General features: G+C 52.5%; 2 protein-coding genes across 4 annotated transcripts in view; one reads left to right on the plus strand and one right to left on the minus strand.

Annotated features, from left to right (window-relative positions):
• The window catches only part of MARK4 (microtubule affinity regulating kinase 4), a 30,635-nt gene extending 13,501 nt beyond the window's left edge, over positions 1-17,134 (plus strand). For 2 of the 3 annotated variants that reach the window (XM_082606262.1, XM_082606261.1), the window contains 9 exons: positions 2,509-2,628; positions 3,095-3,194; positions 4,567-4,676; positions 4,783-4,942; positions 7,459-7,676; positions 10,090-10,193; positions 12,644-12,922; positions 14,373-14,417; positions 15,827-17,134. In XM_082606262.1, the coding sequence (XP_082462388.1) occupies positions 2,509-2,628; positions 3,095-3,194; positions 4,567-4,676; positions 4,783-4,942; positions 7,459-7,676; positions 10,090-10,193; positions 12,644-12,922; positions 14,373-14,417; positions 15,827-16,163 (1,473 nt within the window). In that variant the 3' untranslated portion in view covers positions 16,164-17,134. Of the gene's footprint in view, positions 1-2,508; positions 2,629-3,094; positions 3,195-4,566; positions 4,677-4,782; positions 4,943-7,458; positions 7,677-10,089; positions 10,194-12,643; positions 12,923-13,065; positions 13,146-14,372; positions 14,418-15,826 lie in introns of all 3 variants that reach the window. The other variant, XM_082606263.1, reaches the window with a different exon arrangement.
• A 3,378-nt stretch (positions 17,135-20,512) lies between these two features.
• On the minus strand, positions 20,513-26,858 carry CKM (creatine kinase, M-type; the record flags this gene model as incomplete). Its single annotated transcript, XM_082606565.1, has 7 exons — positions 20,513-20,691; positions 21,214-21,403; positions 21,819-21,942; positions 22,892-23,063; positions 24,914-25,046; positions 25,601-25,755; positions 26,666-26,858. 7 exons carry the CDS (start codon positions 26,856-26,858, stop codon positions 20,513-20,515), a joined length of 1,146 nt encoding a protein of 381 aa, XP_082462691.1.
• Between the last annotated feature and the right edge of the window lie 401 nt (positions 26,859-27,259).

Below are 27,259 nucleotides of genomic sequence, written 5' to 3' on the forward strand. Positions count from 1 at the left end.
GTTCCTGGCTCTAACCCACGGCCCATGCTCGGGTGGCATCCGTCACCCCGAGAATATCCTTGGCAACCGTGTCTTCTGCTCCAACATCCGCTCAGGCGCCCTCATGGCGTTCTGTTGTCCTGTCTCTAGTCTCCTTTCATCTGGAACAGTCCCTCCACCATTCTTTGTCTTCCATGGCATGGCAGTGATGAGTTCAGGCCAGTCATCTTGCAGAAAGCACCTTCCTCAGTCCGGGCTGCACAGTGTGTCCTCACGCTTGGATCCAGGTGTTGCATTTCGGGTGGGAATTCCTCAGCGGGAGTGCTCAGGCTGCTTGATGTGGCCGTGAGGCGCCATCAGGGGATCAGGGAGGTCATTGCCGAGGACAGGCCAGCAGAGCCCTGAGTGATGAGGAAGGGGACCCCTTCGTCACAGTGGCATTGGCCAAGCAGCCAACTCCGCCGAGCCTCAGTCTCCACCTCTGTTCAGTGAGGACCCTAGGGTACCAACCTCACAGCAGCGATTCGAGGACTTGCTGAGATCACAGAATAATCTTTCTGAGCCCCAAGCATGAAGCCAAGAGAACTTTCCAAAGGGCCAGACCTGCCTCTCACCTGCCCCAGGCCCTTGTCACCTCCTGTTGTCCCAGTTTCCCAGCCAGGCACCCCAAGCCTTGCTGGGTGAAGGAGACAGGCAGCTGGGGGCAGATCCCTGCTCTGTCATTTCCTTGCTGAGTGACATTGAACAAGTCCCTTTCTGAACCTCCATTTCCCCACCTGAAAGATGGGGACAGTTACAGCCAGACTGGGTGTGTGAAGCCCTTCACAGGGACTTGGCATCTGCCCAGGATGTCACGCTGGGAGCTGCCCTGGTGGTGGTGTCAGTGGCCTGACGGCTACTTCTCAGCATCACGTGACAGAGGCGGCGTGGAGTGGTGGTTACACAGCACAGGCTCCGGGGCTTGACTGCCTGGCTTTGAACCCTGGCCCTGCCACTTTCTGGCTGCACAGTCCCAGAGCAAGTGACTTAACCTCTCGGGGCCTCAGTTTCCTCGTCTGGAAAACGGGGCGTCCTAACCCTGCTTCACAGCATCCTTGTGAACACAGATGTCATATGTGTAAAGCACTGAGAACGCTGCCCAGCACCGGGTGAGCGGTCTGAAAGCGATCCTCATTACTATGAAATATTCACGACCCTTCAGGCTGTGATGATCTGCAGGCTCCCCAGGCACAGGCCTCCTCCAGCCCTTTTAGGAGAAGGCCCCCGGAGGGAGCTCCCAGCCCAGGCCCTGGCAGAGGGCTCCACCCCAAGAGACCCCTTCCCGCATTCACCCTACCCTCCATTTTCTGGCTACCTCAGTTCTTTATTCAGGATGGAAGGGGCTGTCCCTAGTCTGCCATGCCATGGAGCGTGGAGTTTATTTTTTCTTTCATAACCTTGGCAGGGCCCTTCTAAAAGGCCCTTAAAAAAAAAAAAGTCAGCATATAAATCAGTGCTCATTCTTTGAAACTGCCAGAGCCTCATAGCTTTTTGGAAAGACAGATGGGGGATGGGGGGCAGGATGCCCCTCTCTCCTCCCCTTTTGTAAACCTAGTATTAAAACACTTGCGGGGACTTCCCTGGTGGCGCAGTGATTGGGACTCCGCCTGCCAATGCAGGGGACGCGGGTTCTTGCCCTGGTCCGGGAGGATCCCACGTGCCACAGAGCAACTAAGCCCATGCGCCACAACTACTGAGCCTGCGCTCTAGAGCCTGTGAGCCACAACTACTGAGCCCATGTGCCACAACTGCTGAGGCCTGCACGCCTAGAGCCCACGCTCTGCAACAGAGGCCACCGCAATGAGAAGCCCATGCACTGCAACGAAGAGTAGCCCCCGCTCTCCGCAACCAGAGAAAGCCCGCCCACAGCAACGAAGACCCAGTGCAGCCAAAACTTAATTAATTAATTAATTTTTAAAAAACACTTGCAGAATCCCTGGCGGTTCAGTGGTTAGGACTCCACGCTTTCACTGCCGAGGGCCCAGGTTCGATCCCTGGTTGTGAAACTAAGATCCCACAGTGCATGCGGCACGGTCAAAAAAAAAAGGTACTTGCTCTGGACATGACTCGTGCTAGGCATTTACTTCTACAAACTCACTCCTACCCTGGCCTGGGGAGTGAGTGCTGTGATCCCTGTTCACAGATATGGAAACTAAGGCCCCAGAGGCTGACTCACCGACCCACCTCCCCTCTTGTCTGGCTTATAGAACTCACCCTCTCTAAGATTAACTCAGGGTGAAAAGTTATATCACTTTTTAAGAAAACTTTTTTGAAAACTGCTGCATCTATGACAACGTTCCCATTTTACAGATTGGAACTGAGGTCGGGAAAAGTGGTGGGGTTTTTCCCACTGCATCAGGGCTGGGACTTGGAGCTCCTATCACTTTTGTCGGGGGATTGGGAGAATGATGTGTGTGTGTGTGTGTGTGTGTGATGAAAACGGGTGGGGAGGCGGGGCGGACCCCTCCCCCAGTAACCCCATCCCCCCAGGAGCTGCGAGAGCGAGTCCTCAGAGGGAAGTACCGGGTCCCTTTCTACATGTCAACAGACTGTGAGAGCATTCTGCGGAGATTTTTGGTGCTGAACCCAGCGAAACGCTGTACTCTCGAGGTAAGCTAAGCCTCCAGCCCCACACCCCTCCCACGGAAGCCTTCTTGGCTGACACAATTCCTCTCCCGTGCCCGACCCGCTGCTGGAAGGTGAGGGGAGACAGGCAGCCCAGGAAAAGGATCCCAGGCCCGTCCTGACACCGCCCCCCAAACAGCCTCGCCCACTCCCCGGCATGCCAGTAATTAGCTAATGAGCTCCTAGAATGATTACAGGGTGCCAGGGACCCAGATGATGCGGAGGAGGCAGGGTGGCTTCAGGAGGCTTCAGCTGGGTGGGTGAGGGATGGGGCGAGGAGGTGCTAGCTCTCAGGAAGCTCTTGATTCTGGGGTGCTAGGCCTTGGAGGTGGGGGCGGGGCAGGGCAGGAACCCCATTTGGGGGCCTGCGTGGGAGGTGGGAAGCTATATTTTTCCCAGTTCCTTCTGACATCTCTCTTTCCCCTTCCTGTCCCACTCCCCATTCCTGTAGCAAATCATGAAAGACAAATGGATCAACATTGGCTATGAGGGTGAGGAGTTGAAGCCATACACAGAGCCCGAGGAGGACTTCGGGGACACCAAGCGAATCGGTGAGGGTCAGGGGGAGCAGGGCCATAGGCCGCAGAGCCAGGGGTAGGAGCTTCCCAGCACCTACTCCTCTGGTTAGTGTATCACAGAAGTTTGCAAGGCAATTGGGGAGAGCAGAGAGGTCTGGGCTCCAGTCCCCGTGCCACTACTTTCTAGCTGTGTGACCCAGGGCCAGTGGCTTCCCCTCTCTGTGCTTTTGTTTCTTCATCTGTAAAACGGGATGATCAGAGGGCCTATCTCATAAGTTTGTTATGAATAGTCAATGAACGAATTTATATAAAGCACTTATATCAGGCATGTAATAAGTGCTTTTGTGTTAGCTTTGACTATTAAGACACAAGAAATCACAGTCACTTCCTGAAGAGTTTGGTCAAAGCCATCAGTAATCAGCATGTTTGAGAAAAACTCCCACCTTGGCACATGCCTCACCCTCCACCCATTTGGTCCCACTCCCTTCAGCCTGGAACCCTCGAACATTTGACCCCAAAAGCATTAGCCCTGGAAGAGCCCCTTAGGAACCATCCAGTAACCTTCATTCTACAGCTGAGGAAACCAAGGCCACCATCAGATCTGACTGTATTAACAGGACTTCCTGGTTGCAAGTAACAGAAAACCCAAGCCATTCTGGCTTAAACCAGATAATAATAACAGGTTGAACCATGTGAAATTGCCATTGTAATAGCTCAAAAATTGTTAATACCAGCAATTTCATGTGTTCTAACCTAATAGTGATGTTATTCATTCACATAACTGAAAAGGCCCGGGTATATCAGCCTTCAGGCACAGCTGGATCCAGGTGCTCAGAGACAGTTGTTAGGGATCTTCGAAGTGATGGCTTCTTTCCCAGGCAGCTCTCCCCGCCAGGAGCAAGCTGACAGCAGCATATCTTGGCGGCCTGGACACCCCATCAGGAAGAGAAGCCACTTTCCTAATGTTCCAATAGAAGCCCTAGGGCGGTGCTCATTGACTACCCCTGAACCAGTCAATTTGACTTTGGGGATGGAACACTTTTATTGGCCAGAACTGGGTCATATGTCCACCCTAACCAATCACTGTGGCTTTGGGTATGGATCATTCTGTTGGCCATACCTGGGTCATCTGCCCACCCTGAACCAATCAGTATGGCCTTGGGGATGGGACACTCTGATGGTCCAGACCTGAGTTATATGCCTGCCCTTGGGGCTTGAAGCAGGCAGGAGTCAGCCAGGTGATCTGAGCTGGGAAGAAATGTTCTTCCAAGGAAAATCAGGGTGCTGCTGGCAGAAGGAGGAATGGATACTGGACAAGCCAAAGAGCAGGCGTTACGTGATGCAGAAACGAGTGGAAGGGAAGGATCTGGGGCGACTGAATCTCCTCTCCATCCCCCTCTCCCAGAGGTGATGGTGGGTATGGGCTACACGCGGGAAGAAATCAAAGAGGCCTTGACCAGCCAGAAGTACAACGAAGTGACCGCCACCTACCTCCTGCTGGGCAGGAAGACTGAGGTCAGAAGGCGTCAGGGACATTTGGGATGCGCGATGCCCGGGGTGGTGGGACTTCTGGGACAGAGGGAACAGGGGCTGAGGTTCCTCGTCTGTCATCTTCCTGCAGGAGGGTGGGGACCGGGGCACCCCAGGGCTGGCCCTGGCACGGGTGCGGGCGCCCAGCGACACCACCAATGGAACAAGCTCCAGCAAAGGCACCAGCCACAGCAAAGGGCAGCGGAGTTCCTCCTCCACCTACCACCGCCAGCGCAGGCATAGCGACTTCTGTAAGTATCGGCCCCACACCCTCACATGCCATCCCTGGTCCCAGGGCCTCGGACCTGCATTACCTCAGGGTTCTCTGGCTGGCAAGCAGGAGAAACCTGCTCGAGCCAACTGCAACAAAGGGAGGAATGTCTTATAAAGGTGCAGGGACATTGCGTGAAATTTGGAGGCAGTCAGGCTCCGTAAGGGATTAGAAACTGGAAAAGCAGCCAGACCCAGACACTCTGCGTCTTGCTTCTTCTCTGCTCGTCTGTTTTTTCCTTTCTTACATATCCTGCCTTATCTTTTTCCCAGTCTCTTAACTCCTTACAACTCAGTTTTAGAGGCCAACTCAAATAATAGCTGGAATCTCTTTGGTCCACTTGATATCAGGGTCCAGTTGGGATTAATCCACTTGACTAGGACACAGGATGACACATTGTACAAAATGGCTGCTGAGAGCCTGCCCTCTGGCCTCTCCTCCTTACTTACTAGTGGGAAGGGAGTGGGCAGACACCTGATTATATCCCACATTCTGCAACTAACATATATCTCATCCCCTGCAGAAAACAGACCCACCACCACTACCACCACAAATGAGACATGGGAACCTCCAAGAGGTCTCTTACCTATACCCTCATCAAATGTTAATCGTCCCCACTATTTTTTAACAGCTTGATTGAGATATAATTCACGTACACTTCAAGTGTTCAGTTCAGTGGTGTTAGTATAGTCACAGGTTTGTGTATCCTTCACCACAGTCAACTTGAGAACATTGTCAATACCCCATAAAGAAACTCCATAACCCGTATTCATCTATTTCAAATCTCCCATCCACCCCAACCTCCAGCCCCTGACAACTACTAATCTATTTACTATCTCTGTAGATTTTCTTAGTCTGGACATTTCATATGAATGGAATCATACAGTATGTGACCTTTTGTGACTGGATTCCTTCACTTAGCATCATGTTTTCAAGGCTCATCTGTATCGTAGCAGTATCAGCGCTTCATTTCTTTTTATGGCCGAATAATATTCCATTGCATGGATACACCATATTTTGTTTATCCATTCATCAGCTGAGGGTCATTTGGGTTGTTTCCGCCTCTGGTTACTGTGAATAGTGTTGCTGTGTACATTCATGTACAAGTTTTTGTGTAGATCTATGTTTTCATGTCTCTTGGGCACGTACCTAGGAGTGGAATTGCTGGGTCATATGGTAACTCTACGTTTAACAGTTAAGGAACTGCCAAGGTGATTTCCAACTTTCCGTTATTTTTGCAGCCCTACTTCTCTCTAGGGGTGAAATTCTTTACTCTGGGACGGGCACTAGTACAGGGAGAGGGGAGTCAGAAGCTTAGCATCAGTCCTGAGCAGAACCTGCTTTGTTCTGGATGGTCAAGCCGTTCCCCTCCCCCGGATCTCCTTTTCCCCACCTATAAAATAGCGAGATTGGCCCAGAGAGTCCCTAAGAAGCTTGTGACTCCAACAGCCTACGGTTAGAACATGGTAACCTTTAAAAATAACCCACATGGAGACCTTCTGGGTTCTGGGGTTCTTGGGATAAAAGATGGTTTATGAGTACCCTGTGTCTGTCATTATAGAGCTTGTTATGGTTCTGGGACTTTTGCGCATTAAGTTTCCTGAGGATTTAACATGCAGAAGTTCTGACTCTCTGAAGTTCTAGAACATGTTTAACCCCCGGGTTCTAAAACTGTAAATTCCCAAGATGTTCTAAAGGACAAAATTTGTTTTGTTTTGTTTTTGAAACTGTTGCACTCACATCCTTCAAAACTTGATAGCGCAGGAAGGGTAGATGGTAAAAAAGTCTTTGTCCTACACATATCTCACAGCCCCCAGTCTTCCTTGGAGGCAGCCACTATTACCGGTTTTATATCAATTTTTTCGGAGGAGTTTCATTCATATATAAATATATAAAGAGACAGATGTGAAAAGGAGAAAGAAAAAAATTTTAATGGATAAATATGGATAAATACAATATTAATATATTAATATACTATAAAGATATATTCTCCCCTTTTAATAGAAATGATAGCCTTTAGGCAACATTCATTTATAAGCAAGTATAGATAAATAGATATAGTTAAACACTTTTCGCCCTTTTTATACACATTATAGCCCACTGTAGACCTCATACCTTGCCTTGCCTTTTCTACCTCATAATCTATCTTGAAGATCTTTCTGTATTGGAACATTTTTTGTAGTTGCATAGTATTCATTGTGTGACAATATTGTGACCTACTTAGTTATCCCCATATTAAGGGGCATTTAGCCTGTTCCCAATCTTTTGGCCTGAAAAAAAAAAAAAAGAAGGATGCAGTGAATAACCTGTATGTGTGTCATGTCATTTATGTGGAGCTTCTGGGTCAGTATATATGTTGTCACTTAGATATTATCAGAATGGCCCATGCAAAGGTTGTAGCCTATGTGAGGAATTCTAAGGTTCTAAGGATCATCTGGAGTAGGTTCTGGCTTTTCCAGGTGACACCAACCCTAAACTGTCCCCTCCCTCTACCAGGTGGCCCATCCCCTGCACCCCTGCACCCCAAGCGCAGCCCAACCAGCACAGGGGAGGCGGAGCTGAAGGAGGAGCGCCTGCCAGGCCGGAAGGCGAGCTGCAGTGCCGCGGGGAGCGGGAGCCGAGGGCTGCCCCCCTCCAGCCCCATGGTCAGCAGCGCCCACAACCCCAACAAGGCAGAGATCCCAGAGCGGCGGAAGGACAGTACGAGCACCCCTGTGAGTGGAGGGGCTGGGGGATGGGACCAGGGGTGCCACCACCTGTGGCGCAGCCTATCGATGCCACCTGGGTCACATTTTTCAGACTCTGCTGTTTCCCATCCTGTTCCCCAGACCACCACACAAGATTCTTTGTTTTATCCATTCAGTCGTTCACTCAACAGACATTTATTGAGTGCTCTCTCTGCCTAAGCTTGTACTTGATTCTAGTGTATAAATTAGGATTCAGTGTCAGAAGGAAGTACTCTGTGCTTTCGACGGGAAGGATTTAATACGGGGAATTAGGTGTGGTGCTTACACAATTGTAGGAAGGGCTGGAGGGGCAGGCAATAGACAAGACCTACAAGAATGACATATTGCCACAGCAGAATTGACCCACCAAGGAAGCTGCCGCCTCTGAGGCCGCCTCTAGCTCTGTTGAATTCAAGAACATACAGTCATGGCTGCAATGCAAGACTCAGAAACTTCAGTCTCCAGAAGAAGATCCTCTGCTGCCCAGAAGTCTGGAGAACCGGCACTGGTGCCCTGCTGAAGCAAAGACCCTCATCTCATGGATTTGCCTGTGTGAGCCCAAGTCAAAGGGGGCAAGAAAGTGGCTGCCACCCCTTTTCCACCTTCCAGATCTTCATGAGTGCAAAGATTAGCAGAACCCATTCATATCCAGAACCTGGGCTGCAGAGGAGTTTCTGGGGAATGTAGCATTTGGCTTTCTTGCTTCTACAGCTCCTTAGAATAATATAATAATATAATACAAGCTAAGGGAACCATCATCAGAGACAAGGGTGAAGACAAGTTACAGGAAGGTGGTCAGGATGCTGAAGCTACATAGACCAGAGTTTGAATTACATTGATGAGCTGTGTGACCTTGAGCAAGTAACTTCCCCTCTCTGGGCTTCACTATTCTACCCTGTGAAAATGAGCTCATCAAAGAACTTGGGTTGTTGGGAGGATCTTGTACAGTCTTCACACAGTGTCTGGCTCAGTAAGCACTCAATGAATGAGAGCTGTTGTAATTGTTGAAATAAACCTACACTTTAAGAAAGTAGAAAAGGAACAGCAAATTACCCCCCGTACCGCACGCCCAGCAAAGCAGTAGAAGGAAGAAAATAATAAAGAGAAGAAAAGAAATCAATAAAGGAGAAAACAGATGTACCCTAGAGAAAAATCAAGAAGCCAAAGTCTGATTCTTTGAAAAGCTTAATAAAATCAATGGACCCCTAGCGAGACTAATTAATAAAAAAGACAGTACATAACATTGTAAATCAACTATACTTCAATTTAAAAAAATAAAGAAAAAATACAGCAAACACAAAATTACCACTATCAGAAGTGAAAAAGAGAACTTTGTTCTAACATAAAAAGGTAGCAAGATGGTATTAGGAACTGCTCTATGCCAATAAATTTGACAACTTAGACAAAATGGACAAATGTCTTTAAAAACACAGTTAACCAAAACTGACACGAGAAGAAATAGAAAACCTGAACAGTCTCAACATCTTCCCATAAAGAAAACTCCAGACCCAGATGGCTTTAAGCTGGTGGAAGTCTTCTTCCACACACTGAAAGAAGGAATAATACCCAACTTAGGCAGACTTCCAGAGGGAAGAAAGAGGGATTGCTTTCCAACACATTTTGTGAGGCAACAGAATCCTGATATGCCATTCCTGTCCTCGGAGAGCTCCGTGCAGTAGGGGGTGGGGATGTATGTGTGAACAGATACGGTCAATCAAAGTGATCAAGGCTGTAGCAGGGAGTGCAAAGATGGTAGCTGAGTCAGCCTGGGGCCAGGGCGTGGATACATTATGAACTGACATTATGAACTGACACCTGAAAGATACCTAAGAGTGAGTCAGAGGGAAAGGTAGGAGGAACATCCAAGCAGATAAGACAGCATGTGCAAAGGCCTTTATGAGGAGAGACAGCCTGGCATGAATATGTTTTTCAAAGTTTGACGTGGCTAGAGGTGGGGGAGAGCTGGGAGAGGAGAGGGGGGCGAGGCTGCCCCCTGGGAACCTTCCCTGACCTTCTCTCCTCCCAGCTCCAAGGCCTTCTATGACTCTCAGCCTACATGGCTGGGATGGCCCACTAACCCTTCATGTCTTTAGCCAAAGTACAATAAACCACCTACTCACTTTCAGTTCACACACAGGCCCCTGCCTCGTTCCTTTTATCTTTCTTTATTTCTTTATTATTATTTTTTTTTGGCTGTGCCTTGCAGCATGCGCGATCTTAGCTCCCCCACCAGGGATCGAACCCGGGCCCCCTACATTGGGAGCACGGAGTCTTAACCACGGGACCGCCAGGGAAGTCCTCCCTGCCTCGTTCCTAATGAGGGAGGCCAGAGAGGGTAAAAGGGGGGATTAAGGGGTGTCCCTTTGCTCCCTCACTCTCCTCCTGGCCTTGTCTCCTGCAGAACAACCTCCCCCCAAGCATGATGACCCGCAGAAACACCTACGTTTGCACAGAACGCCCGGGGGCTGAGCGCCCATCCCTGTTGCCAAATGGCAAAGAAAACAGGTATGGAGGGAGGGCAGCAACAGGGAGGGGGCAGTGGGGTGTAGGTGAGCAGGGCCCCCCTTGATCTCAGATGATAGATGCGGGGAGGGGTGCCATGGGGACTGGGGAGTCTGTGTCTGCCCTTCCCTTGGCAGAATCTACCCATGTCCTGCGTCTCCCAGACTCCCCTGAAGATCCTCCACCCTTAATTAATTAGTCGTCAGCACCAGGAAAGCAGTCTGCCCCATTCTCTGCCTACGAGCCTTGGGAACCTGAGTTGATTCTTTTTCGTTTTTTTTTTTGAATGATCCATTTTTAGAGCTGGAGAGAAGCCCCAGATTGTCACAGCTTCAACATCCTCTGGTTGGCTGGGTTTCAAACTTCTTTGCCTGAGTCTGTTCGGTCTCTTTCAGCTGGCATGTGAGGGAAACCAGTACAGACTGGCTGGAGCATAAAAAGGGAATGAATTGGTTCACATCACAGTTCAAGTCTGGGAGTGGGGCAGGCTTCAGGATAATGACACTGCCGCCCACCAGGACTGGCAGGCATGACGCCGAGGTGCACTCTGGGAAGCACCTGATAAACAGATGCAGGTGTTACTCTTTGGTGGGGCCAAGGTAATGGAGTGGTTGAGGGCAGTGATTCTGTGGCTACTCAGCTCTGAGTTTGAATCTTGCCTCTTAGCTCTTCGGCAGGTATCTGAGCCTCCATTTCCTCCTGTGTAAGATGGGGCTGATGTTCTCTGCCTCCAGACCCTATTAGAGGGATCCAGTGGAGATCAGGTGTGTCCTTGTACCTGGCACAGGGTCTGAGACACAGAAGGCATTTGATGAGTACGAGCTTTTTTTCTGGTTGTTAAATAAAAATAATAACAGCCAACACTTTTCAAGCAGTAACCATATGCCAGGCCTCTGTACATTAGCTAGTTGAATGCCCCTGACAATTCTATGAGGTCGATCCTGGTATCTCGATTTTACAGCTGAGGAAATGAGGCATAGATAGCTTAAGTAACTTGTCCAAGGCCACATAGCTGGTAAGTCAAGGAGCAAAGATTCCAGACTGACTCCAGAATCTGTACTTGTAACCACTATAATATATGGCCTCCCAGTTCTGGCCGAGAGATAGTGTCTAGTTAGATTATAGATTCAGGAATGAAAAGACCCCAGAGTGCAGTGGATGAGATGGAGGTTTAGTCCTCTGTGATGCAACCATCCAGAGGTAGGAGGCAGGGTCCTCCAAGGATTCAGGACCAATCTCAACATGAGGTCCAGCTCTGGATCTGAGGCCACTGCACCAGTTACCACTATTTCCCAACCAGCAAGTAGGGTGGAAAGAAAGTGGAGTGCAAACTGCTTTCTTTTTAGAGGCATGACCCAGAAATGGTACAAAGCACTTCTGTTTATATTCTATTGGCCAGAGCATGGTCACATGACCACCCCTAGCTGCAAGGGAGGCTGGGAAATGTAGTATCTGGCTGGGCAGCCATGTGCAATGTTCATACTCTAAGGGGTTTGGCCACTAAGAGTAAAAAACAAGGTGTATGGGGCCTCCCTGGTGGCGCAGTGGTTGAGAGTCCGCCTGCCGATGCAGGGGATACGGGTTCGTGCCCCGGTCTGGGAGGATCCCATATGCCGCGGAGCGGCTGGGCCCGTGAGCCGTGGCCGCTGGGCCTGCGCGTCCGGAGCCTGTGCTCCGCAACGGGAGAGGCCACAACAGTGAGAGGCCCGCATACCGCAAAAAGGAAAAAAAAAAAAAAAAAAAAAAAAAAAAAAAAAAAAAAAAAAAAAAAACAAGGTGTATGGATTCTGGGAGCGAGGTAGTGGTATCTGCCAATCAGGGCTCCCTCTTTGAGATCCAGGCTCATCCCGGCTCCCTAGGATAGAAGTTGGAGGTCTGGCTCCTGCTGTCAGGACTGGGAGCCTCAGAGGGCCTAGAGGAGGGTCCTGGGATAGTGGAGCCACCTCTGTCCACACAGCGTCTTGAGAGAGTTCGGGAGAGGGTGCCTTCCTCTTTCTTTTCACCTGTTGAAACGTTTTCATAATGAATGTAGGTCCCCTTGATGTTCACATCTATTCCTTTCCCGCGATTGAATGGTAGCAAAGTGTTTGCACAGTTGGTTTGGTTCCTGAGGTTTGGATGGCAAATAGCAAGGGATTCATCCAAAAATGAATCTGAATCTATTCAGTTGCCGAGTTTGGAGAGAGGAGAATCGGGATAGGCGACAGATTGGAGGGGGCAGAGTTTAAAGAAAGGACAGTTTGAAGGAGGGATGACTTAGGAGTTGAGGCGAGGTGGTAAGACAATACTAGGGTTGCCCAGCGCACAGCCTGCACAGTGTACACAGCAGCCCTGTCTCTGAGCTCCAGGTTCCTAGAGGTTTCTGATCTCAGGAATGACCAGTGGAGAAGCAGGGGGCTGGGGACTTGGCCTGCCTCACGGCCCCACCCTGACTTGTACCTCTCTGCCCACAGCTCGGGGACCCCACGGGTGCCCCCCGCCTCCCCCTCCAGTCACAGCCTGGCTCCCCCATCAGGGGAGCGGAGCCGCCTGGCACGCGGCTCCACCATCCGCAGCACGTTCCACGGTGGCCAGGTCCGGGACAGGCGGGCAGGGGGCGGGGCAGGTGGGGGCGTGCAGAATGGGCCCCCCGCCTCTCCCACGCTGGCCCATGAGGCCACACCTCTGCCCACTGGGCGGCCCCGCCCCACCACCAACCTCTTCACCAAGCTGACCTCCAAACTGACCCGAAGGTGAGCCCCACGGGATTTGGGGTCTGGGGAGCGGGATGGGGGGGCTGATGGGGCCTAACCTGTCTTCTGCTGTACTCTGCCTCTGTATCCCCACGTCTCCTCCTCTTCCTCCGTCACCCTTCACCTCCCTCCTCACGCTGCAGGGTTACCCTCGATCCCTCTAAACGGCAGAACTCTAACCGCTGCGTCTCGGGCGCCTCTCTGCCCCAGGGATCCAAGATCAGTAAGTCCCCTCCACCCTCTGCTTTCACCGGTTCTGCCTCTCTCTCTGCATGTCTGACCTGTGTGCGGGCCTGGCGGGAGGGGGCGCTGTGAGTCGGGTAGGGGCTCTGGTTGTGCATTTTCTCACTCAGTTAATAGACAAGAGTCTGGCCTCTGGAGCCAGACTCTCGGGGTTCAGACCCGAGCTCTTCTGAGTGCCCTTAAGCAAATGACCTAACTTCTCTGGGCCTTACTTTCCCCTTCCCTGAAGTGGGGATAGTCATAACCGTACCTTCCTCATAGGGTTGTTGTGCGGTGAGGTATATCACTAAGTGAGGTGATGCACGGGCTGAGCTTAAAATCTTGCCTTGGAAAATGCTTTATAAATATTTACTATTACTATTTTTTGAGTGTCTACTGTGTGCCTGGCACCATCGTGGGCCCAGAGTAAAGTGAACAAAAGGGATAAAATCCCTGCCCAGGGGCCTCCCTGGTGGCGCAGTGGTTGAGAGTCCGCCTGCCGATGCAGGGGATACGGGTTCGTGCCCCGGTCTGGGGGGATCCCATATGCCGCGGAGCGGCTGGGCCTGTGAGCCATGGCCGCTGAGCCTGCGTGTCCGGAGCCTGTGCTCCGCAACGGGAGAGGCCACAACAGTGAGAGGCCCGCGTACCGCAAAAAAAAAAAAAAAAAAAAAAAAAAAAAAAAAAAAAAATCCCTGCCCAGGACATTCTACTAGGGGACCCAGACAGTAAACAATAAATAAGTAAAATATATATACTGTCAGGTAGTGACAAGTACTAAGGAGAAAAAGGAAGCAAGGAAGGGGGGGGTCAGGGGTGTGGAGAAGGGAGGGTTCAGTTTTACATGGGGCAGGCCTCACTCACTAAGGAGGTTTCATTTGAGTACAGCCTGAAGGGGTGTGTGTGTGTGTGTGTGTGTGTGTGTGTGTGTGTGTGTGTGTCCTTCTATATGTAGGTATGTGTCTCTGCCCACCCCACCCCCCCTCTTTTGTCTTCCAAATCCTTCAGTATCTTTCCTCCAACCTGCACTAACCATTTCAGACGGGGCTTCCCTTCTGGGCATGGAGAGGGAGATCAAATCCTGACTCCCAGCCCTCCCCAGCCCAGCTCCATGCAGCAGGGAGGGACCAGGGCTGAGGCAGGGGCTGCCCAGAGTCCTGGAACCAGTGGGTTGAGGGAGAGGCCCCTATGTCCAGATTAGACACTTTTCCCCCCTCCCCTCCCCTAGGGTCACAGACGAACCTGAGAGAATCGGGGGACCTGAGGTCACAAGGTGAGTGCATGTGCCTCCCCTGAGTGCCACACCAGCCCCTCCCCTTTTGCCTGTCTCAGACCCCACTTGTGTAAGTACCTCTCCTCACCCCCGACCAGACCCTTAGATGGGGCCCAAGCCTCATCCTCATCCTCCAAGGCCAACTTCCTGAAATGTCCCTATGACCCTCCCTTCTCTGCTGGCTCCTCTTACCCACCCCCACCCCCTTGATTTCCTCTCATTTCCACCTCCATCCCTGAGCATTATCCCTTGACCATCTTTAACTTCAGCCTCTCCCACCTCTAACCCACTCCTCCCCCTGTTGACACCACACCTCCTTTCCCCTCTCATCCAGTGAGGCACAAGGGTTGCCAACAGCTCTGGGCCATTGTAGAAACCCTAGTGGAAATAAAGAGCCAACCCAGCCGTTCCAACAGTCCCAGGACCGAACCTCATTGGCTGGAAATGGGTCACATGTCCATCCCTACGCCAATGCCTGGGACCAGAAGGGTGGAGTATTCTGATTGGTCATACTTAGTGGTATGCTCATCTTTGAACCAGTCACAGTGACCACGGGGGTTGCATGCTCTCATTGACTGGAAGTGAGTCATGTGTTCACCCTTGTGTTCGTGCCCCACCTAAACCAGAAAGACTAGATCTGCAGTGCTTCTCAAGGGGAGCACTCTTGGTATTTTAGGCGAGACATTTCTTTGTTAGGCAGGGCCTTCTCACACATTGCAGAATATGTACCATTCCTGACCCTCCTGCCCAGCCTAATAAATGCCGGCATTGCTCCCACCCCAAGGCATTTTAACAATCAAAAAGCCCCCAGAAGTTTCCTAATATCCCTTGGGGGACAGTACTGCTCCCAGGTGAGAACCCCTAGTCTAGAGTAAGGTAGGTTGGTCCTTCAAGGGACAATGATTATTACCAGAAGAAGGATTTATCAGGAGACAAGCTGAGCTGCTATAGCAAAGAGACCCCAAATACAAACAGGACTAAACTTGTCTCACACACAAACCCTGTGTCCAGGCCAGGCTGGCAGGGCCACTCTGTTCCATGAGGTCATTCACTGTGTTCCCAGGTCCCTAGAGCCCCGTCATCTTCACGGTCCAGGCTGGCTCATGCTGCGGCCTCACACGAGGTGGGACAGGAGAGTCCAGGGCATGCAGTTTCCTGTGAAAAGGGTGATGTGGAGTTGCACCCATCACTTCCACGCACATCCGGGAATTTGGAGACAAGACCACACCTGGCTGCAGGGGAGGCTGGGAAATGTAGTCTCCAGCTGATAGCTCTATGTACAGCTGATACTCTGTCACTGGGGTAAAAGAGGTTTTGAGGAGATAGCTAGGAGTCTGTCCCAAAGTGGGAACAGTGGGTTACCTTCCTCTTCTCCCCCATCTTTAACCCCTAATATCTTCCCACCTCAGTTGCCATCTACCTTGGGATCAAACGGAAACCGCCCCCCGGCTGCTCCGATTCCCCTGGAGTGTGAAGCTGACCAGCTCGCGCCCGCCCGAGGCCCTGATGGCAGCTCTGCGCCAGGCCACGGCGGCCGCCCGCTGCCGCTGCCGCCAGCCACAGCCGTTCCTGCTGGCCTGCCTGCACGGGGGTGCGGGCGGGCCCGAGCCCCTGTCCCACTTTGAAGTGGAGGTCTGCCAGCTGCCCCGGCCAGGCCTGCGAGGAGTTCTCTTCCGCCGCGTGGCGGGCACTGCCCTGGCCTTCCGCACCCTCGTCACCCGCATCTCCAATGACCTCGAGCTCTGAGCCATCATGGCCCTGGGTCCCCTCCTCTTTTCCTCTCCCACTTCGCTTCGGCAGGAGAGAAAGGGGATCAAGGAGGGGATTCTCCCTTTGTCATCACTTCAGTTTCCCTGAAATCTATCTGGGGGCAGAGATTGTCCCCTCTGCTGTTCTCTGGGGCCGCTGGTCAGGAGAGAAGAGCAAAGGGGCTTAACAGGGGAAGCTGGCACCTTCCTGGAGCCCCCAGCTCGTCCTGTCCCCCCTCACCCTGCCGCGGGGTACCTGAGGAAACTTTGGGGGCGGGGGGGCAGAAAGGGAAACAGAAAACTTCCATTCCCCCCAACAGCTCAAGAATTAGGCCTTGGGCAGGGGCAAGAAGAGTTGCTGAGCCTAAAGACTGGATGGAGAACTGGGGTGGGTGGGGTTGGGAGTGGGGGTCAGAGAGGCAGATTCCTTCCCCTCCCCATCCCCTCCTGCTCGAACCCCCCTTTCCTGCCCCAGGCTGGCGCGGGGCACTTTGTACAAATCCTTGTAAATACCCCCGCACCCTCCCCTCTGCAGAGGTCTCCCGAGGAGCTGCCGCTCTCACCTCCGGTTTTTAAGTTATTACAGCCCCACCCTCCTCCTGTCAGCCCCTCACCTGCAGCCTGTTGCCCAATAAACTTAGGAAGTCCCCCCTCCCCCACGCTGACCCTGGGGTCTTCCTTCCCTGCCCTCATCTGCAAGTGAGATGAAGAGGAGGTGTGTGACTGGGCCAGTGGTTTCTCCTTTCTGGGCCTCGGTTTTCTCATCTGCAGAATGGGAGTAGTGGGGGTGTGAGGGTCAAGGATGATTGTGGAAGAGGGCAGGACAGGATTCGGCCTCATCCACGAGGCCCCAGTTCCTATATCGGACCCCCGTTCATCCATTCACATACCCATCCACATGTTATACTGGACTCTAAGCCACTTCTTACTCCAGCAGTACATTTATTCAATAAACAGTCATTGACCGGTGCCTACTCCATGCCAGGCCCAGTGTGGACACGAGACACGGAGCCCCTGTCTGTCGGGGCGGGGGTGGGGGGGTTCTGATAGGCACTAGAGAAACCATTGCTTTGGGGGCCACAGAAGAGAAAGTGAGGGGGTTTGGGGAAGGCACTCCAGAGGAACTGGTACCGGAGTTGGGCTTTGAAGGATGAGTAGGAGTTGGCCAGGTATTGGGTATGCCCTGGGCACAAGCCTAGATGTGGAAGTGCGTGGTATAGCTCAGAGAACTGTGGGTAATTTCAGGGTGGCTGCTATGTTGGGGGTGGGTGGAGAATTAGCAAGAGAAATGCTGTATTAGGACTCGTAATCCATCTACACTTAAGCAAAAAGGTGTTTGCTCATCCCATAGGCCAGGGGTGCCTGACTTCAGGTACATCTGGATCTAGGCAGCAGACAAGCTCACCTCTGCTTTTTTCAGTGTGAGTTTCATTCTAGTAGTTTCACCCAGTAGGCGCTCCCTCATGGCAGTGATGACCCCAGCAGTTCCAAGCTTTCATCCTTCCAGCTTAGTTGCTGCAGCAGAAAGTCTGCCGATCTTAAGTCATGTGGTCGTCCCTGGACCAGTTGCTGTGACTCTGGAGTGGCCTGTGCCTAGAACTGGACTTAGAAGGGGCTCCCCAAAGGAAAGTCAAGAGTAGGAGCAGGAGAAGGGAAGTGGAAGCATGATAGACAAGCAGTAGAGGGCTGTCCAGTGCAGAAGGGCGGGGCTGCCTCACCCAGGGCCTTGTGGGCCAAAGGGAGCAGGCTGGGCTTTCATCCGAGGACACTGGGGAGCCATGGAGGGTTGCACGCAGGGAAGAGGCTTAGTCAAACTGCCTCAATTGCCCATTTAGAGCATAGTAGGGTCAACTGTTGTATTCTTCATGGAGCTGACAGGAAAGTCAAATGAGAAATGAAGGGTGGTAAAGATTAAAGAGTGGCCAGTGTTGAAAAATCCAGGGTCTGGGGCAGAACCAAAGTCCTGTCGTGAGTGAGGCCAGAATAGGACTCTGCTGAAACGGAAGCGTTTACAGTTGAGAGGGTAGAAAAATGAGGTGTGTGTAGGGGGAACCAACCCTGTCACGAAACCTCAATCCCGGAGGGCTTCCTTTGTGCCCAGCCCTGTGCTGGGGACACAGTGGTGACCAAAACAGCCCCAGCCCTGCCCACACGGAGCTCACAGTCCAGTGGAGGAGACAGCCGTGTCCTCAGTGATCCAGAGTGGGCAGGGCTGGTATGGGGGAGTCCAGAGCCTGCAGGAGTGCAAAGGGGGAAACTGCCCTAGCCAGGGAGGGCTTCCTGGGAGGAACAGCTTGGCTGTGACGGAGAGAATGATGAGCAGCTAACCAGACATGGTGGAATGTGGGTCACGTGTTCTAGGCAGAGGGAACAGCATGTACAATGGCTGGGAAGCAAGAGAGCATACAGGTCCTTCAAATGACACATGACTTGAGTGAGTATAGAGTCACTGTGAGAGATGAGGCTGGAGATGCTGGCAGCGCCTTGAAGGTTGTGGAGAGGTGCCTGGGCTTTGTACCAAGGGTACTGGGGAGCCATGGCAAGGTAGTGAGTAAGGGAGAGGCAGGGGCAGGTTTGTGCTGTGAAGGGAGGGAAGGAATCAGGTCAGAAGACTAGCGAGGAGGTCAGGACCGGACAGAAGGTGAGGAGAGAAGGGGTGGACCTCAGCCTTATGAGGCAAAATGAGCGGGACAGGCATGGTAGCTGACAAGTGCCTGGACTCTGGATTTGGCTGGCTCAGACCTTACTGGCTGGAGTGTGTGTGGTCTGTGTGGCCTCAGGGGTGGAGCTGGGATTAGTGATGGGATCTTCATTTGGGGATAGTATTGTAAAGGGCATCCCCATGTCTAACAGGCCCTGCATGCCTTGACCTTTGGGGTCTCTTCTAACCTTTCTGTTTTGGTAATCTCTCTGGGAACTCTGATGTGCCCAGGCCTCAGTTTCCCTTCTGGAAAATGGAGAGATTTCTTGATCTCTAAGGGCCCTTTACCTATGTGACAAGGTTTGAAAAAGTGCCTCCTCCAGGTCCCTGGGGGCTCTGTCTTCTTAACTCTGCCTCACCTTCTGAGGCCTTTGTCTCTTTAGGGGCCCACGTGCTATGCCCTAGCAAATGGAGGCCTCAGCCTATTGGGTCAAGTAGAAGTGATTGACGTGGCCAGCACCCAATACATGTTCAGGTGTTTCTTGACTTCTATTACCTGCTCCCACACGCGACCCCAAGGGTTCTTCCTGCTCTTTTCTGGGACCAAGCTCTCCAAAAGTCCTATCCTTAAAGACTTCACAGGTATGCTCTGACCCAAGCCCCAGTCTGGAGGAGGAGACAGCTTGGGCAGACGTTAAGGTGGGAATTGCAGGTGTAAGGAACAAAAGAGTATATAGAGGAATCATGGGAAAAGAGCTAGAAGGATGAGCCTTCAGCAAATGGTATGAATTTGGCCTTGAAGAATCGCACTTAATACGAGGGCGTTCTAGGCAACGTGGGGAGCCATGGCAGGTTCTCGAGCAAAGTAAGGAAAGTTGGAAAGACTGGTAGCAGCTCTAGAGGGCTGAAGTCAGATCGCACAGAAGGAGGCCAGTGAAAAGCATAGTGAAGTAGACAGTGATGAGATGCATGGGAGGTCTCAAACCGGAAGCCGGGGGGCCAAATTCAAGTCTCAGACATTTTCTTTGGCTTCCGTTTCTCCCTCGCGAGGACCCTGTGTTTGAGATCTGAGCGTGAGTGATTGGGAGCCGAGGTTGGGAAGGGCCCAAGCTCGGCGGTGTGACACTGGACCACACCTCTCCGGGTCTCAGATTCCCCATAGAGCTTTGTAATGTTTGGATTAGACTCTGTACCCTAACTTTGCCTCATTTTACAGATGGGATAAAGCATGTCTAGCCCTAGGACATTCCTAGAGACGGCAAACCGCTTCGAGGTCACACAGCAGCCAATTACAAAAGTCTTTCCTCCTCCTCTTCCTCCTCCCCACCCCCTCATAACTATTCGCACACAACGCTAAGGCCACCATTGCTTTTATTTGTTGCTTTGAGCGGAGAAAAATCATGACCCGCAGGTGAGCTCGGGTTCTCTCCATTAGCCAGAGCGCCTGATGGTGGGCGGAGCTCAGGGGAGGAGAGCATAAGGGAGGTTATTCATTGGCCAGAACCCAGAGGATGGAGCCCATTGGTTGGAACTCTGGTTGGAACTGGAACGCGAAGGAGGGTGGATAGAGCCCCGGGTAGACTAAACCTTTATAGGCGCGACTCCGGCACAAAGGGGCGGGGCAAAGGATGAAGGGCGGGGCTCCGGTGGGCCGGGCCCTCCCTTTGGCTGGGGCTCCAGCAGTCGGCGGCGGGCGGGCAGTGCGCCTACTTCTGGGCGGGGATCATGTCGTCGATGGACTGGCCCTTTTCCAGCTTCTTCTCCATCTCCACCATGAGCTTCACACCATCCACCACCAGCTGCACCTGTTCTACCTCCGACGAGCCCAGCCTATCGGCGTTGGACACGTCGAACACTGAGCCCACGGCGGCCGTGTCCACGCCACCTGCGGGAATAGGAGGCCGGGGCTAAGGAGCGAGCAGAGATGCAGGAGCGGGACCCAGGACGCAACCCCCGTGCCAACGGCGACTGCCGCATGTACTGAGTGAGTGCCTACTGTGTAAAGGTTAAGTGTACGCAGTTTCCTAAGCGTCTGTCTATTCACGGGCGCACATCTCCGGCTTTAGGTACCTCACCCCTCGACCATCCAGCACTGTGGGTAACAGAGTTGAGCTCTGGAGCCCGGCTGCCTGGGGTCGAATCCTGACCATCCTCCCCTTTACAGATGGGAAAGTGAGGTCCCTAGGCGTCCAGGGACATACACAGTGTATATTAATTATATAACCATGATGGTATATTGACTTATCTTGAGATAAGGCGTGCTGATGCCTAGTTGCAGAGGAAGGAACTGAAGCTCACAGAAGGGCAGCCCTTGCCGACCCCCAGAACTCGTGGGGATGCCCCACCTCCCCTTCAGCCGCCGCAAAGGGCCAGCCCCAGAAGCCGCAGGAGGGGATGTGGGCCGCACCTGTGCCCCGCTTCTGCAGGCGCAGACGAGTGAGGATTTCCTCGAATTTGGGATGCTTGCTCAGGTGCGCTAGTTTCACATGCACGCCTCCACGCAGCCCGGTGCCCAGGTTAGATGGGCAGGTCAGCACGTAGCCCAGGTGCTCGTTCCACATGAAGGGGTGGCCGGCTTTCTTGAAGATCTCCTCAATCTGAGGTGGGGGAGAGGACCCTGGATCAGCGCCGGCGGGCGCCCCCAAATACACCCACAACCCGGACAGGGTTCGGAAGGACAGGGTGTGAGAATGTCAGTAGGGGTAGGATTCTGAGGGGGCGGGTCTGGAAGACCTGGAGGCACGAGATTCTGAGGGGAGGGGCCCGACAGCACAGGTGGTGGCAGGATTCTGAGGGGCCTAGGCTTGAGGACGCCGGGAAGGCGGGTTCTTAGGGGCGGGGCTTGAACATAGGGGTGGGGCCGGTTTCTCAAAGGGCGGGGCCTTGGAAAGCGAGTGGGGTGGGTGCTGAGGGGCGTGGCTTGGGTATAGGGAGGAGCCGAGTTCCGAGGGGAGGGGCCTCGGAAAGCAGCCTGGGTGGTCACGTGGAGTCACGCGAGAGGCAGGCACCCACCTTCTGCAGCCCCAAGCAGAAGCGGCGGAAAACCTGCTTCATGTTGCCCCCCTTCTCCATGGAGATGACTCGGAGGTGGTCCTCCTCGTTCACCCACACCAGGAAGCTCTTGTTGTCATTGTGCCTAGGTCGGGCGCAGCAAAAGGCTGAGGAATCAGCTCCGCGGGAACCCCATTCCCCTGCGTCTTGCAAACACATACCCACCGCTAGGGGGCAGCGGGCCTGAAGGGCAAGAGGTGGAAGCACCTCAAAGTCTCAGAAGCTAACACCTGTAGACTCTAATGTCACTGGACCTGTGGAATCTTGAATCCTGGGATCAGTGACTTTTAGGGTCTTAATTCTTTGGACAACATTATAGACTCTTAGAGTCTCAGAATATTTGAAAAACGGAAGCCAGGAATCAGAATTGATAAATCTTCCCATCACATTATGGCATCTCAGAAAGAGTCTTAGAACTGTAAAACTCTAGGATCTGGAAATGTTTGAAACCACTGAATCACAGAATCGGAAATTAGTGGAATCTAAAAATATTTAAAATCTTGAAATCTTACAACCTACACTCTCCAAATCTTTTGAAACCTAGGTCCTCAAAACCTTTTAAAATCTTTGACTATCAGAATCAGGGATTCAAAGATTCATGGAAAGCCCAGCTAGCAACAATAGCTGGTAATAAAAATCATACTAATGGCCAATATGAGCACTTACTATATACCAGGCACTTTTTCCAATACTTTACATAAATTAACTCAATTAATCCTCACAAGAACCCCAAAAGCTATGAATTGTCATGATCTCCATTTTATAGATGGGGAAACTGGGGCAGAGACATGTTAAATCATGTGCCAAAGGTCACACAGCTAGTAAGTGGCAGCGCTGGGATTTGAATCCAGGGAGTCTGGTTCAAGTCTAAGTTTCAAGTTTCCCAAAATGTGACATGCAGACCACAGGGTGGGCAGGGGTGGAGGGCAAGATCATTCTGGATAATTACTGTTATGGTCTTGACTTTGGTGGAAAGTCATGGGAAGGCTGGAGGAGGCAGGGGAGAAGGGGGCCATAGGGCAGGGGGACCTCACCAGATGCCACGGGCATCGGGCCAGTCTCGGGCCATGCCTGAAGCCAGCAGCAGCGGGGACACAGGCTTGTCAAATAGGAAGTGGTCATCGATGAGCTGCTGCTGCTCCTTCTCTGTCATGTTCTTCAGAGGATAGTATTTCCCCTTGAACTCTCCCGTCAGGCTGTTGAGGGCTGAGGGGCCGCAGGAAGGAGTGGTCAGCAGCCTGCCCCACCTCGAGTGGGGCGCAGAGACCCTGGGGACCCCACACTGTTACCCCTAACGGGCCTGGACCTTGGCCCTCTGGAGGTCCTAAAGGCGCCTAAACGCTGTGTCTAAACCCAAATTCATGACCCCTCCCCCAAACGTGCTCATCCCCTGTCTGCCCTGGGAAAACCCACACTAAGTGCTCAAGACAAAAAACATGGATTCTCCCCTTCCCGCCACCAAGCCTCACATCCAGTTCACCTGCGAGCAGTAGTGTGCTGGTGCCCGCTCCTGCTGGCTGGCAGGACAGAGAGTCAAAGTCTCAGGAATCTGGGAGCCATCAGTAAACACTATTATAGTATTTATAGTATTTGTATATATTCATATGTATTCATAATACATAATAAATATGTATTATGTGTATAATAAATATATGTATATAATACATATACATAGTTTTATAGATTTTATACATTATTTGTATAATATACCACATAATATATTCTGTATCATATACTATATTCTATATTATGTTGTTCAAAATAAATTAGAAAAACTTACAATTAAATAAATTATAGTTAAAACATAGGGAATAAATACTCAGAACTATCACTTTCTAATGATTTTACTACACTTACTATTTTCTATGTTCTTGAAGTTATTCTCATCCATTGTATCTGTATGGTGGAAATGCTACATAACCATGTGCTACTGCACGTTGCCCCCCATTGCCCAGCTCTGTATGATGTCACGTGATTAGCTTAAAATTGGCCACAGTAGGAGAGTTTACACCAGAGAAATTGGTAGTTGCTGGCTGCAAATCAGGGCTTGTTTTTTTGTTTGTTTGGGTTTTTTGTTTTTTTGTTTTGAGAGCCAATTGTTAAACATTTAGCAGAACAGCACTGCCTGCCAGCCCTAATAGTTCTACCTCCCAAACGTACCCACTCTTTCTCTCCATTCCATTGCTACCCCCTCACCCCCAACCCGGACAGCTGCAGTTGCCCCCTCTCAGCCTCTCTCCTACCTTTGCCCACAGTCTGCTCCCTGCACAGCAGCCAGGGGGATCCATATTAGTCTGAACCTGTCCCTCCTCTGCTCACCACCCTCCCATGCTTTCCTTCTCCCACAGGGTCAAAGCCATAGTCCTCCCAACAGCCCACAAGGCTCTGCACGACCTGGCCACCCACACCCCTCTGACCTCCTCTCCTCCCCTCCTGCCATCAGCCACTCGGCTCCAGGCACACTGGTCTCCTCGCTATTCCTCCAACACACCTTCCCATCCCAGGGCCTTTGCACTTGCTGTTCCACCTGCCTGGAATCCTTCCCCAGGTTGGCTTCTTCTCGGCAGTCAGGTCTCAACTCCTTTCTAACGTAGTTCCCGCCAGTCATTCTGTGCCACAACCTTTGTTTCTTGGCTTCATGGCATTTTGGGATTATCTTGTTCTTTTGTTGGTTTCTGTGTTTCCTCTTAATCTCCCCACCAGGCTGACAGCTCTGTGAGAGCAGTGACCTTGTCCATCGTATTCATCACGGGAGCCCCAGCTCCCCACACAGCACCAGAACAGCCGTAAATATTTGCTTAATGGATGGGTGGACGGATGAATAGATGGACGAAGGTCAGGACCCTGGTGCAATTGGGTGTCAAGTCTTGACAGCACCCCCAGGCTTCCACCAGGGGTAATGCTGCCAGCTGTCACTCACCAAGTACTCATGACTTACCAAGTTCTTTCAGCGTTTTGGAAAATGGGGGCCCAGGGGAGTCCAGAGACCTGCCCACAGAGGAGCAGGGCCTCAGCTGGGGGCCCCCAGCCGTGTGCGGGGTGGGGGGAGCTCTCACCTTCCACGGCGAGTTTCTCCACGGCTCGGCGCTCACCGCGGGAGCAGTGCGGGGGCAGCGAGAAGCCCTTGATGCTGCGGCCCGTGCGGACGCGGCTGCTGAGCACGTAGTGGGGGTCCAGGTCGTCTCCACCCTAGAGAATGGGTGCGGGGGTCAGGGCGGGGCGGGCCATCCTATGAGCCCTGCCCCCCTCCCCAGCGAGGTCAAGTCTCCCTCCAGGCCCTCCCAGATCTCTCAGGCTCCCTGATGCTGCCTTTGGCTTCTCCCTCCCCACTGGCCTCCCTCACCACCACCACCCCTTCTCTCTCTCTCTCTCTCTCCATTTTTCTCTCTCCATCTCTGTGTCTCTGTTTCTCTCTCTTCTACATGTCTGTTTTGGACCTGCCTTCCTCTCTCCCTCCCTCTCCCTCTCTCTCTCCCCCCGCTCCCTCCCTCTCTCTCTCTCCCCCCGCTCCCTCCCTCTCTCTCTCTCTCCCCCCCCACCCCCACTGCCCCCAGCCCCATCTCCTTGCCTGACTTCGTGTCTCTCTGTCCCTCTCTCTTCCCGTCTCCCTCTGCGTTTCTCTCCATCTCTGTCCGTCTCCCTGTCTCTCTGGGTGTCCCCCCCCACCTCCTCCCTCCTCCTCCTCTTCTCCTCAGCCCTCTCCCCTCTCTCTCCCACCCCTCCCTTCCCTGGGGGCAGCCAACCTTGAGGTTCTCGTGGTTGAGGTCGGTCTTGTGCTTGTCGGTGGGTTTGTAGCCCCCGTGCCGGTCCTGGATGATGGGGTCAAAGAGGTCCTTGAAAACCACGTAGGACTCCTCGTCACCAGCCACACAGCCCACGGTCATGATGAAGGGGTGACCTGGGGGGGTCGGCGGGGAGGTCAGAGGCGCTCGTCCCCAGCAAGGAAGGCCTGGGCTCCTGGGTCCAGTGTAGACTGTGTGTGTATGTGCGTGCGCATGCAAGGGAATTCATTCGACACTTCTGGGTCAGAACTGAGAAGGCTGAGGCTTGGTAGGAATGGGGAGGGAAGGCTGGGAAAGGTCAAGGTGGCTTCTGGGGCGGTGAGAGGAAGGCTGCGGGCAGGACAGAGGAGAAAGAGTCTGGGGGGCCAGTTACTAAAAATATTACCATGTCAGAGTCCCCACATCATGGAATCTTCCCCTAAAAAATTTCAGAACCTTAGACTATCAGCCCCCACAGATAATAAGAGACTTGAAAGACCCTCTTATTTCCCAAGTGGGGAAACAGAGGCCTGGACAGAAAGGGCCTCTCCCGTCAATCACACCATGAGTTGGGGGCTAAGGCTAGAAGCTGGGCTCCTGCCCAGTTCCACTCGCCCTGGAGGGGTGTCCTTGGAGAAAGAAGCGCAGTGCTCATGATACCCCCTGTCAGAGTCTGAGTGCTCACTTTGTGCCAGGCACCGCTCCATGTGTACTGATGCCTATGTTTTCCCAACATGGGTGCCCATTTTGCAGGTGAGGAAACTGAGGCCTGGGAGATGCATTAGCTTCCTCAGGGGAGTCTCACATTATACTCCTGCAGATTTAGCGAGTGGTTTACCACGTGTCCCAAGCATTTCACCCTGTCCCAAGCACTTCACCCATCTCAACTCATCTGTTTCTCAAAACAGCCCCATGGGTATGGTCCCCATTTTACAGATGGGAAAACTGAGACCCAGGGAGGTGGGATCGAGGCCTGGCAGGCAACCTCCAGAGCCCACCCCCCCCCGAGCCTTCCGGTCCCTGTGATGCTCCACCAAGGAGGCTTACCTGGGTTGTCCACACCTGTCTGGATGACATCGTCCAGAGTGAAACCAGATGGCGTCTCCTTGTCCCGCAGCTTCTTGTAGAGCTCAAGGGTCAGTACCTTGGCCATGTGGTTGTTGTGCTTGCTGAGGTCTGGGTATTCCTCCTCAGGCTTGAAGTTCAGCTTGTACTTGTTGTGGGTGTTACTGAATGGCATGGTTGCGGCGTGGGGGACCTGGTGGGCAGGGGCGGAGGGGAAGATTAGCTCACATCCAGTAGAGACCAGCCAAAGAACAGAGCCAGGCTCTGGGGTCAGGCAGGCCTGAGGGTCATTCCTGACTCCTGTGCTGTGTGACTTGGAGCCAAAGGGATCCCCTCGCTGAGCCCCGGCATCTCGACAGGATGTATCAAGAGTTTTGTGTTAGGATCTTAGCTCCACCGCATCGTGGCAGGTGACCCTAGACTAGTCACCTTGCTAGAGACTCAGTTTCTCCAGCTGGAAAATGGAGGGGGGAACCCCTCAAGCCGGAGTAGTAATCATGGCATGGGTAAGAGTGTAGGTTCTAGAATCAGACAGCCTGGCTTTGAATGCCAGCTCTGCCACTTACAACAAGCTGT

This window comes from Mesoplodon mirus, assembly GCF_964341445.2.
Source record: "Mesoplodon mirus genome assembly, chromosome: 19".
Taxonomy (NCBI): domain Eukaryota; kingdom Metazoa; phylum Chordata; class Mammalia; order Artiodactyla; family Ziphiidae; genus Mesoplodon; species Mesoplodon mirus.